The sequence below is a fragment of the Rhineura floridana genome, chromosome 1 (genome assembly GCF_030035675.1).
Source record: "Rhineura floridana isolate rRhiFlo1 chromosome 1, rRhiFlo1.hap2, whole genome shotgun sequence".
Classification (NCBI taxonomy): domain Eukaryota; kingdom Metazoa; phylum Chordata; class Lepidosauria; order Squamata; family Rhineuridae; genus Rhineura; species Rhineura floridana.
The window spans coordinates 176644506-176665864 of record NC_084480.1 but is presented as its reverse complement, the minus strand read 5'-3'; the positions used below and the strand labels follow the sequence as shown (position 1 = coordinate 176665864).

Sequence of the window (21359 nt, the reverse complement as noted above, 5' to 3'; positions counted from 1 at the left end):
AGATCTCCTGCTCCCCTGGTGCATTCACTATAGCTGCCCAATTTCCCTGCTTTTTAATGTTGAATAGAAATATCTGTGGGGTATAGGTACGTTCTTAAACCACAAGGTTTTTTTTTGCCTATTAGTGAATTGTAAATATATTTAGGAGCTATCTTTCAACTTAATTAGGTATCCCACTATGAACAAAAACAGTAGGCTTATCTCTGTTTTAACTTTCATCATTGTACACGTTTCTCTGTACCAAATACCACTGCATACATGTACTGTGCCACTTAATTTTTCTTCAGTCAAGCCATTTATTTTCATTATAGCTTTCTGCTGTCATCTGAAACAAGGGGACTGAGCTCATCCTCCTAGAGGCACGGGGAGATTACTGATTTAAATATCAATGCCTTGAATATTTTTAGCTTTTACTGTTTCTCCATTTCATCACTGCTCAGGGGAATCGTAATTCTTCCATCAGAACATTCATTTCCTTAATGATTTACGTCTTACAAATGCAAAATCTAAACTGTTGATATTTCTGGCTTTTGGCAGTGTCCAAGTGTCACGCTGGCTTTTGTCTTTGTCTCTCATATGCCCCATCTCCAATCCTGCAATAACAAGAGGGCTGCTTTCTGTTCCCCACTCCCATGTAGGGAGGTCTGGTGTCCTCCTTTACCCAAGACAGTTCTCTGTTTAGAAGGCTGTCAGATGATAGTCCTCTGTTTGAAAATGTCCTGTTTGAAGGGCTGTCCGGTCTAAGTTCAGGTTTGTTTGTTTGTTTAATTTGATTTAAACAAAATCAAATACAAAAGTGACAACAGATCAACAAAACTGTCATGGCTAACAAAAGTTTTACGAAAAAGAAAAGGAGACAGAATATATATATGTATATAATTTCTAGTAAATACATCATTAAATCATTATACAGCCACAAGAGTGGCTGTATACTATAGCCAGCGAGAATTTTTCACATTCCGCAATGTTAAATTGAAAATACCCCCCATGCCATTCTGATGCTTCCCATCAGGGCCAGCTCCAGGAATGCTGGGGCCCTTGGGCATCAGGCTGCCCCGGGCCCCTCTGCTCCCCTTCTGCAATCTGCAGCACGAGCCGCGCCGCAGATCGCAAGACAGGAGCTTCCGAGCCACCCGCCATCCCACCTTCACCTACCTTTCTCTGCTGTTCGCGCAGGGTTGCCATCAATAAAGATGGCAGCTGGGTTTCGGTAAGGGACTGAAGCCTCTGGCACCATCTTGGTTGATGATACGCAGTGCACGCATTGCTGCCATCAACCAAGATGGCGGCAGAGGCTTCAGTCCCTTATGGAAACCTCGGCCGCCATCTTTATTGATGGCAACCCTGCGGGCACAGTGTGCACAGCCGCAAACAACTGTAGAGAAAGGTAGGTGAACCGGGGGAATGGTGGGCGGCTTGGAAGCTCCTCCTGTCCTGCAATCCGTGGCTCCTGCCACAGATCGTGGAAGGGGAGCAGAGGGCCCCCCAGGGGCCCCTCAGGAGCTCCTGTAGCTGCAGGGCCCTCAGGCCAGTGCCCCACCTGGCCGCCCCTTGGAACCGGCCCTGAATATCTGTATGAAGGAATGTGTGCCTCTGAGCATATACAGAATGCATTTCACTCACAAATGAATAACCACTCACAAATGTCAAGCCCCTGTCTTCACCTCCCCCATCATCTGGGATTAGGGTTGAAGGACTCAAGAGGACACAGTGTCCCTGTGAACTTAAGCCCCAGAAACACTTACTACAGGAAAAGTACAGCACTGAACTGGATTAAAGTATTGAGGGGGTATAATATCTAAGTAGCCTTAAGTCTGTCTTTGATCTTTGGAGGTTGGTGGTACTTAAATAAACCCGAGCCAAATAAAAACCCTGTGCTTAATGCCAAGACAGCAAACAGATTATAAGTATTCCTGGGCATGAGCAGAGTACCTTTCCTTCACTATGCAATAACCATACCACATCCCTGACTGTCTGAAAGAGGCGGTGGTGAGACCACTCCTGAAGAAACCTTCCTTGGACCCAGAAAATCTCAACAGCTACAGACCAGTAGCAAATGGTCCATTCCTGGGCAAGATCTTGGAACGAGTGGTTGCTGGCCAGCTCCAGGCGCTATTGGATGAAACCGATTATCTAGATCCATTTCAGTCGGGCTTTAGGCCTGGTTTTGGCACTGAGACGGCCTTGGTCGCCCTGTATGATGACCTATGTCGGGAGAGGGACAGAGGGAGTGTAACTCTGTTGATTCTCCTTGATATCTCAGCGGCTTTTGATACCATCGACCATGGTATCCTTTTGGGGAGGCTTGTGGAGTTGGGAGTTGGAGGTACTGCTTGGCGGTGGTTCCGCTCCTACTTGGCGGGTCGGCTCCAGAAGGTAGTGCTTGGAGAACATTGCTCGACTCCATGGGCTCTCCAATGTGGAGTTCCGCAGGGGTCGGTTCTGTCTCCCATGCTTTTTAACATCTACATGAAGCCGTTGGGTGCGGTCATCAGGAGTTTTGGAGTGCGTTGCCATCAGTATGCTGATGACATGCAGCTCTACTTCTCCTTTTCATCTTCTTCAGGTGAGGCTGTCGATGTGCTGAACCGTTGCCTGGCCGCGATAATGGACTGGATGAGAGCTAACAAACTGAGGCTCAATCCTGACAAGACTGAAATGCTGCTGGTGGATAGCTTCTCTGATCGGATGGTGGATACATACCCTATCATGGACGGGGTTACACTCCCCCTAAAGGACCGGGTTCGGAGCTTGGGAGTCGTCTTAGACTCTTCCCTTTCACTTGAGGCTCAAGTAGCCTCGGTGGCACGGAATGCGTTCTACCAACTTCGGTTGGTAGACCAGCTACGTCCCTATCTGAGTAAGGAGGACCTTACATCGGTAGTACATGCTCTGGTAACCTCGCGTTTGGATTACTGCAACGTGCTCTACGTTGGGCTGCCTCTGAAGACAGTTCGGAAGCTGCAGCTAGTGCAAAATGCGGCTGCCAGATTGTTAACGAGGACCAAGCGGTCCAAGCACATAACATCTGTTCTGGCACGCTTGCACTGGCTGCCAATATGCTTCCGGGCCAGATTCAAAGTGCTGGTATTAACCTACAAAGCCCTTCACGGCACGGGACCATGCTATCTGTCGGAACGCCTCTCCCGATACGAACCTGCCCGCTCACTACGCTCTGCTACGAAGGCCCTCCTCCGGGTTCCGACACATAGGGAGGCCCGGAGGGTGACGACAAGATCTAGGGCCTTCTCAGTGGTGGCCCCCGAACTGTGGAACAGTCTCCCCGAGGAGGTGCGCCTGGCACCGACATTGCTATCCTTTCGGCGCCAGGTCAAAACCTTCCTCTTTCCTCCCACTGCATTTTTAACTTAAGTTATTGATCTCTTTTGTTGTAATTGATTTCGAACATTCATTGTTTTTATGTTATATGTTTTTATTGTACTATATTGTGTATTTTATTATATCCTTTGTTGTTCACCGCCCAGAGAGCTTTTGCTAGACGGGCGGTATATAAGTGTAATAAATAATAATAATAATAATAATTAGTGTGACTTTCTAGCTAAGAGACTGTGACATTCAGATAGCCTCTCTCATTTTAGAAATTAAAGCACTAATTAATAGCCATATCTACACACACACATTTCCCAATACGGTTTTGAATCCTACACAGTCTTAGCCTTATGCCCGCCAGCAACTCTTGTGAGCAGAATATAAGTGCATGAGTCTACATCAAGAAAGGACTCACACTATGGTTACAAGCTAATAACATCTTTCTTGATAACTGATGGTATGACATGTTACAGATTTTTAAGTCGATTGGTTCCCCATTGGAAAGGGTGTGAGACATGGGTGTATTTTATCACCCTACTTGTTTAATCTATATGCAAAACATATCATACAGAAAGCAGGATTGGACCAAGATGAAGGAGGTGTGAAAACTGGAGGGAGAAATATCAATAATTTAAGATATGCAGACAATACTATACTACTAGCAGAAACCAGTAATGATTTGAAACGAATACTGATGAAAGTTAAGAGGAAAGCACAAAAGCAGGACTACAGCTGAATGTCAAGAAGACTAAAGTAATGACAACAGAAGATTTATCTAACTTTAAAATTGACAACGAGGACATGGAACTTGTAAGGATTATCAATACCTTGGCACAGTCGTTAACCAAAATGAAGACAATAGTCAAGGAATCAGAAGAAGGCTAGGACTGGGGAGGGCAGCTATGAGAGAACTAGAAAAAGTCCTCAAATGCAAAGATGTATCACTGAACATTAAAATCAGAATCATTCAGGCCATAGTATTTCCTATGTAAGGATGTGAAAGTTGGACAGTGAAAAAGCAGATAAGAGAAAAATCAACTCATTTGAAATGTGGTGTTGGAGGAGAGCTTTGCGGATATCATGGACTGCGAAAAAGACAAATAATTGGGTGTTAGAACAAATTAAATGAGAACTATCACTAGAAGCTAAAATGATGAAACTGAGGTTATCATACTTTGGAAACATCATGAGAAGACATGATTCATTAGAAAAGGCAATAATGTTGGCAAAAACAGAAGGGAGCAGAAAAAGAGGAAGGCCAAACAAGAGATGGATTGATTCCATAAAGGAAGCCACAGACCTGAACTTGCAAGATCTGAACAGGGTGGTTCACGACAGATGTTATTGGAGGTCGCTGATAAGGTCTTAATCAGGCCTGGCCTCCAAGAGGTCTTCTGTATCTTCAAAAGTTGTGGAGGGGGGAGGGAGAATTCCACCTTGTGGTTTTTCTCATTACAGAGTTGCAGGAACACCTGCACTTGGCTGAACTTCCCTTCTCCTAAAGATACAGGATCAGTCTCAGGCCATGGACCTGGCAACCCTATGGCCACCAGAGTTGCCACCTTCATTACGCTCTTTACTCTACTGCAATCTTCCCCAACCTTTGCCCCTCCAGATGTTATTGGACTACAACTCCCATCATCCCTGACCATTGGGCACGCTGGCTGGGGTTGATGGAGAGTTATATTCCAACATCTGGAGGACACCAAGTTGAGGAAGGCTGTGCTTAACAGTGCCTGACAAACAGAAAATAAATAGGCAACGCTTTAACTCACCATATTGTCACTATGCTAGGAAAAACAGCTACATTTCTACATGTCAGGTCATATTAGACTCATCTGCTGGGCTAATACAAAGCTGGGAACACTGGTTGTTTTGGCTAAGGGATCCTGGGGCATGCCTGTATTGTTTCTAGTGTTATAGAACAAAGCTAGAAACTCTTGTAAACTAGCAACAAATCTTGTATTGAGTTTTAATACAACAGCTCTCTATCATGATTAGCCTCTCAGCTGGTGCTCCTCCACTCTCCCTCTACAGCTGCCACACCCTTTCATTCCTTCCAGCCCATCTCTTAAACGAGCCTTACTCTCACAATTCTGCCCCTTCCCAAAGAGCCTTCCAACCTGGTGGCACTTTGTACAAGACGAGAACGGGGCCCTTCCCATTCTGCCCACAGTCCTTGGCCAGGGGGGTTGTGGCACACTCTCACTAGCCCCTAGTTCTCACTGGGATTGGTAAACTCCTACTCCAAACTGCAAGTGAGAGCTCATATGCTTAAATGTTCTTCCACACAAAACAAAACAAAGGGGGGAGGGAATTGTGAAGAAAAAGATACCGGGGGGGGGGAGGCATCTTTTTCCCCCAGTACAATTCCCCAGGAAGTGGCCACACATTATGACATACAGTCACTTTCTAGAAGCATTTTAAAAGGACTTTTAAAAAACTGCACAGCTACAAAGCTGTTCCAAGCAGCTTAACATGTGTTAAAAAGTTTAAAGGAAGTTTAAAATGTTAAAGAAGAAAGAGGCAGCCCTCAGGCCATCTTGTAAGTACGCCAGGGACTAAGGTTCCCAGGTGCCCCAAGGACGGAGAAGGTTAAAATTCCTCTCTGTGCGTGCCAGGGTCCCAATCCTGATCCCTCACCCTTGCAGTTGCTATTTAAAAAATAAAAGACAAGTTAAATGCAGGCACACACACAATGTTCCATCTAGTTTGGCCCAAAGACAACTAACAATCGGGATAATAAGGGGATGCTCTATAGAAATAGAAAAGGACAATGAGATGGTTGGAGCAAGACAAAGAGCGGATGTGAGCTACCTCTGGCCCTCCAGATGTTGCTGAACTACAACTCCCATCATCGCTGGCCACTGGCAAAGAGCCCAGAAAGCTATCAGGGTCCAATGAAAGATCATGGTTCAATGGGGCCAGGGTTCCATGTCAGCTCTCAAAAGGTTTGCAGTTTAATCCCTCATAGCTGAAGACCTTGGCACACACCATGCACACACTCTCACACATGCAAGATACCCCTCTTAAACGCCAGTGGAGCATTTTTGTTCAAAGGTCCATAATCAGAACATGGAAGAACAGCAAAGCCATCGTGGGGGCTTTCACAGCCATTGCTCCAGCCCTGTAGAATGCACTGCCAGGCAGTATTAATTTATGCTCAACTTCATAGGTGGTCAGAAAGGCATTTAAAAGGATTTGTCAATTGATTGTTGCTCCTTTTTATGATTTGGTCTGCTGTCTTTTCCATTTTTAGCTTTTTGATAAAGATTGCAATTTTATAGTGTTTTGGAAGTCACAATGGTTTAACGAAAGTTTCAGAAACCTGGATTCAGTGGTGGATCTAGGAGCACCTCGATTTCAGCTACATAATCTAACCATGAAGGGCACTATGTGAAACACAGAGGGGCGTTTTAGACATTCTGATGGCTTAGCTGATTAGGGTTTTTTTAGGTCCTTCTAAAACATCCTGAAACTTTCAGGCCTGATGATCACATCACATACATCCCATCTAGCCATGTACTGTTGTCAGGTGCCACAGTGCTGGCAAAATCAAGTCCCAACAGTAAGAGAAGCTGCATGTGCCTGGAAACAGAGGCAGCCCGGTGAGGTGCAGTCTGGAGCCTGACACGAGGCCAAGCCAACGCTGTAATTTCCATAGTTGAAGGAGAGGGAAGGGTAGTGACCAGGAGGCTGATGTAGGAAACATCAAGGAGGAAGGTGACTGGGAAGCAAGCAGAGAAACTATTTGCAAGTGCCAGATGCAGCCTAATGGCTTGCCCCACAGAACATCTAAAGGAATGTGACACTTTATAACAAGCAGTGGCATCGTATTAGCTCTTTGGGAACATCTGACTCCCAGGATGAGGAGGATTCTGGTCTGTGGTGTTTGTATCCTGACATGAACTGCCTTCAGTTCTTTCCTCCAACTTTCTTGGGATGATTGTGCTGCTCATGTATTGATAGAGATAATAAGATTTCCACTGGACGGCAGCAGGGGGTTAGTGCCCTGAATAGTTTCCTGCCTCTCTCCGTGACTAGCAAATTTAGAATACGCTGTGCAAAATAAGCATGCATATGCAAATGTACTTGATTTGCTTAAGGTATACAGGAAGTCAAAGAGTGCTTTCTTTGTTGAGAAGGTCCCACCTTCAAACTAGTTTTCATTTCCAGTTAAAAATCAGCAGTTGAAAGGCTAGGAAAGATGTCTCTGGGGAATCACTACCGCTCAGAGCCCGGCTTTTAAATGCTAATTTATGAAGAATTCAGCTTTCCTCAATACAGAATTTGTATTGCTTTGCTGCAGAATTAATTTATTTTTTATTGTAGAGTACATATAGCCCTTAGTGATGCTAGGAAGTAATTAGATACTTCATGAAGACATCATTTTTTCAGAGTAAATTACTTCAAAATCTTGATCTGTGTTTGCTTTTCTAGCAAATGCATATCACAAACTCAGAACAGAGACAAACAGCTGTGAGTGAAAATTCCTCCCAGCAGAACTGCTCCCCCTCGATTCTCTTGCTCTGTGCCCTAAAAAGGAAATCTGTGCAATATCTCTCAATTGCATCCCTCGTAATTAAAATTCACAACCTTGCTAAATACCAAGAATGTTATTCAATGAGCTGACTAGAGGCACAATCCTATACTGGAGTTACAGCTCGCTTAGGGGCTTTAGGATTGGTGAAAGTCCTTTTATGTTTGCTGAACCCTAGATATGCCTTCACCATGCTAGATATGCCGACAGAAGTCCTGTACCACTGATGAAAATATGTTGACAGAATGGGAACAGCCGAACTGGAGTGGAGCTGTGGGAGAAAAGTACACTTATGCCATATCCTCTACTCCAGGGATGGGGAGCCTGTAGCCCTCCATATGTTGTTGGATTCCAACTCCCATTAGCCCCAGCTAGCATGGCCAATGGTCAGGGATGATGGCAGCTGTAGGCCTACAACATCGGGAGGGCCACAGGTTCCCCACTCCTGCTATATTCCTTCGATCCATGCCACATTACAGCCAGAAAACATACCTTTACACCAGACCTAGACCTGGTACAAGAAATGTCCCTCCCACTGACTTCAGAGGGAGCAGGGGGTTTTTGTGCTGATGGCTTGTCTTCTGAACAGACATGGGAACTTGAGCACATCGCGATGCTTCTCCTCCTGGAACACTAACAGGTACCCTGCCTCAGGACTACAGGTACAAACACCCAACAGCAGCCTCCCCGCCCTTCTAACAACTGGGGATACCAGGGAAAAGAGCCCCACTGAAGTAAGCAAGGGAACGGGAATGTACAACTGTCATCCAACTTTCCCATATATGAAAACGCTGCGGTCCTTTTCAGGTGTTAACACTCCCATGTTACTCAGTGAAACTGTCCGTAGTGACAAAGGGCACAAAAGGTTCCATGCAACCCAGAACCCTGTGTGACTGGAGTCCAGGTGACATGGAAGCCTTTGTGCCTGTGGCTGTACGCACAAAGGCTTCACCAGTACAAATGGTTCCACTGTTCATAGGAAACCGAAGGGGCGGGGCTACTCAGCAAGATCCTGACTCCGGCTCCTGCATTGAGTAAGATGGCAGCATGAACACCGGAAGAGGGTTTGTGTCTTGTTTGAACTGTATTACTCTAACATGATTCCCCACCCCCACAATAGTGGGGAGAGGCATCCCACATACACGGAAGAGGCACATGTTCCCACATGCAAAGAATGCCTCTGTTGCCAAATCTGAGGCACTTCATTCTAACCATTGCTAGTGCTGGTCAAACGCTCTTGAGCACTTCAGCCTTACACCACCACGGTCTGGGTGCGTGAAGCGGAACAAACATCAACTGCACATACAGTGTTCCACTACAACCCTCCAGAAGGAAGGAGTGAGTTTGGTCACAGTCACTGCAGTGTCCCCCCCCCTTCCACTGGGGAAGGGGGAGGCTGAGGCATGAGCACTGGCTGAGCACTCAGGTGGCACCACACCCTCTTCTCTCACACTTCCTCCCAAATTCTGTGCATCCAGGTCCAGGGACTTCACACTCCAGCAGTTGCCACCTGTTACTTATTACTCTCTCTCTCTGGCTCTCCTCTGGCTCTCTAAGGGCCACTTTCCCAGAGATGAGGGTCCCTCCCTATTTCAACACATGGGGGTGTCGTCTGCTCCACTCCACATTGGTTCATAACTATAGAGTCACACGCAGTTTCTTTTCACTCGGCTCTCCTACTGTCCGAACTGGATGCTAGCAGAAGAGAAACATCCTCATTTGATGCCGGCATACCACTCTAAAGGGACAGGCGAGGAAGAAGGCATGCATCAAATCAGATGTAGGCATTCCAGTTAGAATGCCTACATTTGTGAGAGTTGTTCTGGGAAGCAATCCAAACTAAGACATTTGTACATCTGCTAACATAGTAAATAAACTTTCATGAGGTCAAAACAAGTAAGGTAGATACTGGGTATTGTGCGAAACAAAGCAGCTGACCCAGAATTTGAACCCAACTCTTTCCACTCCAGACCTATCCATTACATCACACTGGCCCCCACAACCCACAACAACCTGTCATTTGAGCATTAGCTTGCACTCCTGACCAGTTCGGGAGGGAATGCAAACTTTCTGTGAAAAGGGCTAAACATTCAAAGCATACTCAATAAACTAAAGATCTGGACAGAGAGAAAACAAAATGAGGCCCAGTGTGAGGCAGCTGGAAAGCAGGCTAGAGAGAGCTGTGTTCAAATCTTATCCAGCCATAAAGATAACTGAGCAGTCTTGGGCAACTCATAGCCTCTCAGCTAACCAGCTGCACAGGGTTGCTGTGAGGACAAAATGGGAATTAATCCCATAAATCCCCTCCCATGAACCCTCTGGAGGAAGGGTGCAATACAAATGAGACATCTAGATAACAACATTCAATCCAGCAAACCAGAGCACACAGGAAGAACTGAGGAGACAGCAGCCTTTTGAAGAACAATTCAGGAATTCCTCTGGAAAACACACTGAACACATCAACAATGTGATGCTAGAGTGCAAAGGGGCAACACAGGACAAATCAACAGGAGCATCACTGTAAGACTCAGGAAGTAGCAGGACCTGCCCCTTCAGAACTAGAAAAGGGCATGGGGACACCTTATAAAGCCATCTGATAAACTGGGAAAGTTTAGCCTAGGAAAAAGAATTGAATGGAATTGAATTGAAACTTTATTTTTACCCTGCCCTTTTTCCAAACTGAAACTCAGGGCGGCTTACAAATAGAACTACGTGTAGTTAAAAACATAGAAAACATACAATTAAAATACAATTAAACTATGCACAGCCTTAAAACCGTAAAAGGCACTTAAAAATCTAAAAACAAAAGAAGACCAAGGAGGAACAGCTTGATAGGTTTCAGATCTTTTCAAGGATCACAGAAAATAAAAGGTAAATAATAATAATAATAATAATAATAATAATAATAATAATAAATTTAATTTATAAGTCGCCTATCTGGCCAATGGCCACTCTAGGCGACGTACATAAAAGAATTAAAATACAATACAGTAAAATACAATAATACAATTAAAACAGTGCAGCAGCAAGTAATAATAATACAGGGTACGAGGCATTTAATCATAAGAGTTAACCCTCCCTGGAGGTCCCAAAGGCCTGTTGAAAGAGCCAGGTCTTTAAGGCTTTGCAAAATGCATTTAGGGAAGAGGCGTGCCGTAGATCTTGTGGGAGGGAGTTCCAAAGAGTGGGGGCCGCCACTGAGAATGCCCTCTCTCTAATTCCCGCCAATCTAGCTGTTTTTGTCAGCGGGATTGAGAGAAGGCCCTGTGCGGCTGATCGTGTCGGGCGGCATAATTGGTGGCGTTGCAGGCGCTCCTTTAGATAGACTGGGCCGAAACCGTATAGGGATTTGAAGGTTAATACCAATACCTTGAATTGGGCCCGGAAAACAACAGGAAGCCACTGTAGATCGAACAATACAGGTGTGATGTGATCCCGGCGGCGACTGTTCATAAGTAATCGAGCCGCCGCGTTTTGTATAAGTTGTAGTTTCCGGACCGTTTTCAAGGGTAACCCCACGTAGAGCGCGTTACAGTAATCCAATCGAGAGGTGACCAGGGCATGTACCACCAGTGGGAGCTGATGAGCAGGAAGGTAGGGTTGCAGCCTTCGTATGAGGTGTAGCTGATACCAGGCCGCCCAGCTCACTGCCGAAATCTGAGCCTCCATGGACAGCTTGGAATCAAGTACAACCCCAAGGCTACGGACCTGGTCCTTCGGGGTAGACTCACCCCGTTGAACTTCAGGCCACCAAATTCCTTTTTTTAGGGTTTACTATAGGAGTATAAATTAGTCCCCTGTGTACCTAAAATGATGATGAAGAAAAGCTTAGGGAGCTTCCCGATGGGGGCTTAATATTGCAAATAGGTTGTTGGCAATGGGTTTTATTAACTTACAAGATTCTTTGTGGAAAGGGTACAAAGGATTAAATTGGGGGGGGGGATACACTGGCATTTTTATGCCAGCAATATCACATAGGTGTAAACAAAAAAACTGCTAGCATAAGGAGCACCAATTCCACAAAAAACACTCATCTGGAAGCACTCTTATACTAGAGTGATCCCCCAAATTTTGCCTAAAGCGACATTCAAATTGACCTTGGAAGTTCATACTCAGGCAAAAATATCTGTTCTAAAAGCATTTCAGTGACATTTCTTCATGGGGGTTCTGCCTTAGGTAAAAGCCTAGCAACAATCTAAGGATATGTGGGTGAAATATTTGAGGAATTTTTAAAAAATCCAAACACATTTGAACAAGACATCCTCAGATTAGACCAGAGGTTCCCAAACTGTGGTTCCTAAGCTTCATTCAGGTGGCCGTGGAGTGTCTAAAAATACAGTTGAAAATCACACAGCATCTACTGTACCTGTAACTGAGTAACCATGCATTACAATCTCTCCTACCAAGACCCTCAGCAATTTTCATGTGGTCCGTGGGGCAAAAGGTTTGGGAACCACTGGATTAGACATTTCTTCTAGTTAGAAACATATTGCCCCGCCTCACTTGTAGTATGCATGGAGGGACCTCCACATGAACAAGGGACTGGGCTGTGGGCCCCATCCCCAAGACTGTGTTGCTTCCCACACCTCCAATGTCCACATGTTAGTTCTCAACATCTGCAGAGGGAAACCTATGTGTGTAGATCTCTATGCTTCCTCAAGAGCTGGAACCATGCACAGTCAAGGTTTAAACTCCCCTGAAAGCCTGTACACAAAGAGATACAGAGAGAGAGAGAGAGAGAGAGCTTTCACCCCTGTAGACATCTGCACCTAATGTGTTGACATTGGGGATAAGGCCAAATGAATTCTTAGGAGTGGGGTCAGCAGGACTGCCCCACTGACTGTTGATTGCATCAAATTTGAAAGGGACTTTAGTTACACAGTGATCCAGGAGTCACTCCCCAACCATACAACTATTCTGAGCAGGCCAGTGTTTCTCAAACCTTATGAGCTTCCTGCCCTACTTCTGAATTCATGCTGCCCCTGCAAAAACAAAAAACAAGGCACCAGCCTTTTGTTCTGTTTGAGAACAGTTTGGGAACTGCTCAAGTAGGCACCTTATGAATTTTGCCTGAGTTATCTCGATTTTAGATGCAGGAGGCTGGTAGGTCAACTCTCTCATCTTAAAATCCTGTTAGCAAGCCAAAAGTATAGCAACAGGAGTTCATTAAAAACTACCAAAACCTATACAGCACAGCAGATCAAAAATACAAAACCTATGAAAACCAAGGTCAAAACTCTCATCTGCCTCTGTTTTATTTTTAGAACTTCTTTTGACATCAAAATGGTAAATCTATAGGAACCTAGTACATAGAAAATCCACCTAGAGATCAGAGAGAACATTGCCCTACATAGTTGGCTGAAGATCAATTGATTTCTTCCTGATCTTCCTGATCCAGACATGGCTTTGTGATACACTCTGTTTCGCAGGTATCACCAGAAATACCTGCAATTCAGTGGTGGTAGAGTGAAGTAACTGAGAGAAGCAGAAAGACATTTTTCATAAAGGAACCCCTTTGCATGGATACAAGTGATCTATGTGTATTTAGACCATGATTTTATCCCTGACTTTTCTAACCTTAGATTCTTCCCTTAGTTGGAAGGCATGTGCAATCACTTTGACAGAGGAAAAGGAACAATGTATCAAAGAACACCAAAGAAGTCCTGCCAAAGGTAAACATCTTTATCCTATTTATTTAACTGAGAATTAAGCATGTGCTTACATCTCTCCACTTAATGAAATTTAAAAAGCATTTAACTTTGATTGGATCATGGCCTTCGTTTTTGAAGAACAATGGGCCGCATATTCAACACAGAAAGGATAGTCCTAAACACATTTTTACAACAAAAATAACCAAACTGAAAATCCATGACATTTGCAAATCTGCTCCCTTCCAGATGGTTTTCTGGAGACTTCTGAAAACCATCTTGCTCCAGAGAGCCTTTTGGAGGGACTGAAGGTAGAGCCTGGACTGATTTTAGCCTTCTGTTTTAATTTTACCTCCCTTCACTACCACTCCCTTCACTACAATGTGTATTGTATTTTAATTGTATTTTATGTACTATGTATGGATGTGAAAGTTGGACAGTGAAAAAAGCAAGAGAAAAATCAACCCATTTTTGTAGTGTTGGAGGAGAATTTTGTGCATACCATGGACTGTGAAAAAGACAAATAATTGGGTGTTAGAACAAATTAAACCAGAACTATCACTAGAAGCTAAAATGATGAAACTGAGGTTCTCATACTTTGGGCACATAATGAGAAGACATGATTCACTAGAAAAGACAAAAATGCTGGGAAAAACAGAATGGAGTAGAAGAAGAGGAAGCCGCAGACCTGACCTTACAAGATCTGAACAGGGTGGCTTATAACAGATGCTACTGGAGGTTGCTGGTTCATAGAGTTGCCATAAGTCGAAATCAACTTGAAGGCACATAACAACAACAAATTGGGTACAATTTTATTATGTACATGTTCCATTTTATTGTAAGCCGCCCTGAATGCCCTATTATAGGGCAGAAGGGCGGGATAGATATAAATATTTTAAATAAATAAATATCACTACCACCACCATGAGGACAGCTCCTCCGCCTTGCATACAAGCCTATGATTTCAGGTTTAGCAGCTCTTTTGTCGTCAGGAACAGGACAGGTAAACCACTCACTGAGAACACAGATAAGAAGGGGTTTGTTCTCTGGAGCACCAGGTTCCTATTCTATCTCAATCCACTGGACCTCATTTAGTTTCCATCCCTAATTATGCACATGAGGATGCTTGGATCTCAAAGACTGTCAGGGGCATCAACATTGCTGAGATACTTCCTAAGAAGCAAGAAATGTGGTATGTATGTAGTCCAAGACCCTGGGGTCACTGAGAATGGGACATTGCACCCGCAAAAGGATTAAAATACCCCTAGGCAACTGAGGTGAAATTTGGCACCCAGCTGACCCAAAACATGCTGCACTCGACAGAAATCTGAAAGAAACACAATTGTAAGTCCCTTTCCAGAGAGGGGTGGATGGGAGATGGTTACAGAACTTACAGGGTACCTGGTAAGCTGAAATTGGAACAAACACAGTCCAAGGCCCAAAGTGGATGTGACTGGGTCATCATCAGTCACCTACTTTCGCCATTCACATATAAAGCACAGATGGGTTCTCAATTTAATAGTAAAAGAGGTGCACAGGAGAAGGGACGCAGATCCCTCCCCCTTCTGTATCTTACTTCTCTGCAATTGGTTGATCCAGCTGCTTTTCTCCCTTCCAGCTGAGACGAGAGAAAAGTGCCTGTAGCAAGGACTGAAGGAAGGGAAGGCACAGGGGAGGAGAGGAGAAGCTTCAGGGCCCCTTCTCCTGCATGCTCCTCCCATTTTACAGTTAAAGATATGAAAAGAAACACTTTTAGATTGCCCCAAGCAATTACTAGAACAATCTGAAAGGGAGACGTTTTGGCACCTACCATCAAAACCTGGGGTATGAAGTTTGCCTCATCACAGAGGCTAGTACAAGGGAAGACAAGACAAGCCACACATGGGGCCGAACATTGGGCTATGACAGTTTGTTGCTTTTTTCAGGCTTGGATTTGGGGGACAGGCACTTCTAGTAGCAACCAGAAACATCATCCGTGCTTGAAGAATGCAAGCGTCATTTTGTGATACGTTCAGAGGTGTCCAGATGGCGCGCACACACCCTACATTCAAGGAACATATGGGGGGATCAGGGGGGCCTCTGTGGGCTATCCACACCTCCACACACCTGGCATCTATGCCTCACCATCTGCACGTCCAAGGTACATGAGAAAGGGCTCTATGTGTACAGAGGGGTATGTGGCCATCAGGCATGCCAGCAACAGGATGGCAGGATCGATCCATTTTGGATCGCTCAGTTTCACATTTTCCCAATCTTAAATTTGGTTCTCCATATTTCTGCAGCAATTTGCACATTTTTTTTAATCCTCGTGAAAATTCTACAACATTTTAGTGAGAATTTCTCCTACTAAACATTTTTATAGGAAGTATTTTTGACTAATGTCCACATTTTTGCAAGCAATTTCTGCAAATATAATGCATGTTTGTATATTATTTCCACTAATATATTCATTTTTATGCACACTTTCCCCAGTATATGCATTTTTGAAAACATTTCTTAGTTGGAGAACTGTGTTGCAAAATTTGGATAAGTACAAATTTCAAAGGATGGCTGTGTTTCAGTTCTCATGCTGTTTTGAAAAATGCAGATGTTATCAATTCAGCTTTAAATGCCAACTGAATCTAATTTGTCAGCCATCCCTAGCGGACTGGCCCACATAGTACCCCCACAGGTTTCTTGGATGCTTGGGGGTATATGAACCCTCCTTGTATAAATAATCCCCCTTACATAATCAATATTGAGTGCATATAGTGTTCTTTTATATCACTGCAGCAATGATTTGCAAAGATGTATACTCAGCCTTACTCTTCGAAATTTAATTTTAAATATAAATATGGCTTGCATGTTAGGATTCAGGTAGATAGCCTGTTTATATTCTATACATTTTGTGGCTATGACTGGAAAGTGGCTAAAATGAAGCATGAGTCCCTCAGCCACCAAACTTGTATGCTGATTTTATCACTGGTTTTTTGTTTTTTTAAAAAATTCTCTAGCATATACCCAGAATTGCTTGATTGTATTCCACTGCAACACAAAGATATTAAACTGTGTCAGACAGTTCACTTTTCCAAAGCCAAACATTTCATTATCTTCTCCATACAAAAATCCAAAAGGGTGCACTGGGCTTTGTGACTCAGTCACTCTCACTGTATGAAGCAATAGATGACAGGTGAATTCAGAGGGATTTCCCTTTGTCTGAAGGTAGGTGATGCATTGTAAATAGCCTTACCCTTCACAAAATCCAACATAGAGGGGATTACAAAAGAAATCTAATGACTAGCCGTTCCACTAGAGTTATGCAACTGTAGCTAAATAGTGACATTTGCAACTCCAGAAAATGCCCAGCTGCTTCCATAATGCTGCCGAGGAAGACTGTATCCTGCATTCTTCCATGGAGGCCAGCACTGAAAAAGAAGCCCCTGAAACTGACTGGTTGATCCACATATAGAGAGGAAGAGCACAATTCTAAGAACTGCTGGGGGGGAGGAGGAGGAATCATAGATTCTAGAGCTTAGGACTGTGATGTCAACAATATGCAGATAACACACATCTATACCTCTATTTTTCTAGGTATAAATCCCCAGGAGGCTGTGGAACTCTTTAACAGATGTCCGGAGGCAGGTTTGGGATGGCTGTCTAGATTAAGCTTAGACAAGACAGAGGTCGGTGAGTAGGGAAACTGACTGATCTGGGTAAAGGGGTGCAACCAGCTAAACTGGGTAAACCACCACTCCACTTGAAGGACCACATTTGCCATCTGGGGGTTCTTCTGGACTCAGGGCCTGTGGAAGCACAGGTGGCAGAAGTGCCCAGGAGTGCCTTTTACCAGCTCAGGCTGGGAAGTGGACACAGCCATAGCCATGCATTCCCTACCTACACTCAGGCCAGACTACTGTAATGCACTCTGTAATGGGCTGCCTGTAAAGATGATCCAGAAAGCCCAGCTGGTGCAAATGTAGCCCTTCAATTCTGTACCAGCTGCACTTGTTACCAGTGGATTTCTGGGGCCAATGCAAAGTGCTGGTTTTAAAGTCTTAAATGGTTTGGGGCCAGGTTATTTGAAGAATTGCTAGTGCCTCACCCAAATGAATTTGCTCATACTTTGAGATCAGCGTCAGAGGCCCTGTTCTCTGACCTGCCTTCGAAATCAGTCAGACTGGCAGGTACTGGGTGTCTCCAGGCAGGACAGGCAAAAATTACTCTCTAAAACCCTGGAAAGCTGCTGCCAGTCAGTGTCAACAATGCTCAGCTATGGACCATCTGTCTGATTCAGTATATGCCAGCTTATCCCCCATGTATATGGGTAGCCCTATTAGAACATTTATCCGCGTACATGTCTGGGCCGTTGTTTAAATGGTGGTGTATGCAGGTTGGCCACAATCCAACACAGTGCAAGGTGTGCTTAAGATAACGAAAATCACAGAGATCCCAGCCAGATCCTGCCTTTTCTGCACACTATTTTGCATGATTAGCTATGTTAACCCAAAGTTCAAGAACATGGTAAGGAAAAAAACAACAGCAACTTGGACAGTCAACTATGGACCTGGCTGGACTGGCTCAAGATGTTTCAGTGCATGAGGTGGAAATGCCAACTGACTCTCCCTTCCTGCTAATTATAATCCACATGGGGCACAGTCGATTAGGAAGTTCTCCAGGGCAAGCTTGACTGAAATGAATGGGGGCTGCCCAGTGCACTGCCATGCTGTTGCCCAACTGCCCTTCACTGCCATGGGGCTCATGCAGAAGAACTTCCAGGGGAGGGGAGGATTGTGCCTGGCGTGGGTCAAATCTGTCCCCTCCCACCAAGTGATTCTTAGCAGGGCCCAAAGTCTGCCCCCCCCTTTGATGGTGGGGTGGGGCGGAGGGTCCATGTTGCCTAACTACCATTCATCGTTGGCGGAGGCAGGAGCCAAACGGGGAGCCTGCCAGGCAATGTGATCAGGAAGGGACTCGGCTCTCAGCCTTTAGAGCTGCAAGTGCAGAAAACTTCACACATCAGGAGGGGAAACCCTCTTCTCCCTAGCAGGTCTTCCCCACCAGGCAGCCCCACATGAACCTGCCGAAGAGCAGCAAACCTCATGAAAAGCAACAGCGCCGCGCTGAAGAGCAAAATCCCCGGCAGGGCAAGTGAAGGTCTCCACAAAGGAAGGTCTTCTGCGAAAGGACGGCAATTTAAACGCAAGATCGGGGACATTTCGAGAGGGGGAGCCTCCAGCCAGGAGAACTCGCCATCGTCCCGCATGGTGATCCCCTCTGAGCCCCCTCATAGCTATGGCCAAATAGCAGAGAGAGAGAGAGAGAGAGATCCCAGCCTTTGCCGACCACGGATCTCCCGGCAGTCCCGAGCAGTGAGGCGCTCCCCTTCGCCGCTGCCAAGGCGGCTTCGCCTGCGCCGCCCTCGGCAGGCATCCCTCCGTCGGTGTCGGGCCGCTGAGCTCCTCCCGCGGCCCCCTTTGCTTTACTCACCGGCGGTGGCGTCTGCGCGGCCAGCCGGTTGGCCCGCCAGGGCGCACACCAGGAGCAGCAGCAGCGCGGCCAGGACGCCCAGCTGGCCCAGGAGCAGCTCCTTCCTTCGCCGGCGAGCCTGGCCTCGGGGCGGCGGCGGCGGCCGCAGCATGTCGGCGGATGAGGCGCCGCGCAGCCGGCCGGAGACGGAGCCGCGAGAAAGCGACGGAGCCGACGAGACGAGACGAGGAGCTCCCGCTCGGTCCTGCTTGGCCGCGATGAGCGAGCCGTGCCTCGCCTTGCCTTGCCTTGCCTGCGTCTCGCTCGCAACTCGCTCCGCGCCGCCTCCAAGCGCCGCTGCCTGGAGGGCGCAAGGCGGCGCGGCGGGGGCGAGGCGCTGCGCCATGGGCAGGGCTCCCTGGCTGGCTGGCTGGCTGCTTCTCGGAGGCGACTAGGGCTCAGCCGGCCCGGCTGCCGCGAAGAGCCGCAGATCGGGGGCCCAACTCGCCGAGCGGCTCCGCCCCCGCCCCGAGGCCTGGGGGGCTTTTGCCTGGGCTGCCGCCGCCTCTTCTCGCGGATCCCGCAGTCGGTGCTGCCGGCTCTGACTTGGCTGCATATAGGACGGGGGGGGGACAGCCAGGAAGCCCCCCAGCCCAACTGCGGGGCTGCTTCACTCCCTCGAAAGGTGGGCTAGCCCCTTGCAGAGCTTTGGGGAATCCTAAGACTTTGGTCCAAATTCTCCCCTTAGCAGAGTTTTTTGTGGCAAAGCTCAGCCCCGGCGGCACCTGCTGAATTTCAAATTGCGATAAAGAATGTCCCTGACTACGACCAGAGGACTTTCCCCTCGCCGCTGTCCTATGTCTGGCAGCTGAACGTGTGGACTCAACTGACCAGCCAGGGAGAATGTTGCGTTTGGGAAGTGAACGCGGGTAGCCAAGATGAGAAGATTCTGCTAGGTGGGTGATGGCTCATTCACACAGATAGGAGGCATGGCCTGATGTCGCAGTCATGACACAGCCTGGTGTAGCCGGTCACAGTCTTTCAGCCTAACCTACCTCACAGGGTTGTTGTGAGAATAAAATGAAGAGGGAGGAGAACCATATGTGCCGACTTGAGCTCCTTGGAGGAAAGGTGGGCTATAAAAGTAATAAATAAATAAATAAACCAGCTCTAAGGCAGCACAGGAGGCTCCTAAAAACTGTGGCTTCCTTCCTGGCAAGGAAGAACTGAGTTCCCAAACATTGCATTTTAGAAATTCTGCATTGTCCTGAGAAAAAATGAAGAGCGAGCTACTTTTACAGGAACGGTTTTCTTCACTCCAAATCAGGACTCCTATAATTTCCGCGAGCAATCCAATGTCAAATCCAAACAGTGAAGTGTGGTGACAGTGCTTTTAGGAATATCAAAGGAAACAGCCAGGGATGTTGGTGGGTACTTAAATAACTGGGGTCATAGATGTGCATAAAATTTGCATGTGCTGATTTTTATGTATAGATGCCTCTGGTGGTTTTTAAAAAGGGCAAAAGTCCCAGGACCCCTTAACAACACACCTGAAACCAGAATGTGATTTAAGAGGTATGTCTGGAATCCTTTGCAATGGCACAGGGGATACGGGAGCACAACTCCCAGAGGTCTGAGAATTGCTCTCTAGTGACATCTGTGCTGTTGCAAGGGATTCTGCAGCTGCAACCACACATTGCAGCTTCGTAGAGCAGCTAAATGGCTCTGCCTGGCTCATCTCCAAAGGGAGGACCAGGGTTTTCCTCTTGGGGAAATGGGGTGTAAGGTGTGGGGTGATCAAAGAAAACCTCTAACACAAGGAAGGTCTGGTGGCACAACTGGATTTTGACTGGAACAAAACTAAAAAATTATCAATATGGATTTATTGGCAATAACAACATAACCAGAGGAAAAGACAGTGAATCAAAATAGTTATTATAGTTTCCTTTTTCTTTAAAGTCTTTTCCAAACACATTTCCTCAAGCCATTTCTTCCTTCGGTATCCTCCACAATGAAAAAGACACCCTCGTAAGCCATACTTGCCAACAGATGGTTAAAGCATATCTTTAAAATATTCAACATAACATCTATATTCATAGACACTTTTGATAACTTTCTTGCTATTTAAATATTAAAAATCCCAAAGAATTTATAGTCAGAACTCAGCTGTCAGTGGTATGAAATCATTGTCTAAGGAGTTGTAGGCACTTTTGGATCACAAAGTGCAGGAAAAAGGTCTCACAAAACACAGTACCCACTCCTTGGACAGGATGCCTGTTGAGGGCCTCCTGGGCTGAAGGTTCAAGTCCCTCTGAGGGATGGAAAGACTCTTTGGTCAAGCAGCCAAAGGGAGAGACCCAGATGTGCAACTGGGGCACACACTAACAGCAGCAGCA

At 46.0% G+C, this 21359-nt stretch overlaps 1 protein-coding gene across 3 annotated transcripts in view; it reads right to left on the bottom strand.

The window, feature by feature from the left end:
• The window catches only part of SLC24A3 (solute carrier family 24 member 3), a 221458-nt gene extending 202055 nt beyond the window's left edge, over positions 1-19403 (bottom strand). The window contains exon 1 of one of the 3 annotated variants that reach the window (XM_061587741.1): positions 18985-19403. In XM_061587741.1, the coding sequence (XP_061443725.1) occupies positions 18985-19369 (385 nt within the window). In that variant the 5' untranslated portion in view covers positions 19370-19403. Of the gene's footprint in view, positions 1-4630; positions 4738-5105; positions 5288-18984 lie in introns of those variants that run through there. The other 2 variants (XM_061587765.1, XM_061587745.1) reach the window with 2 other exon arrangements.
• Between the last annotated feature and the right edge of the window lie 1956 nt (positions 19404-21359).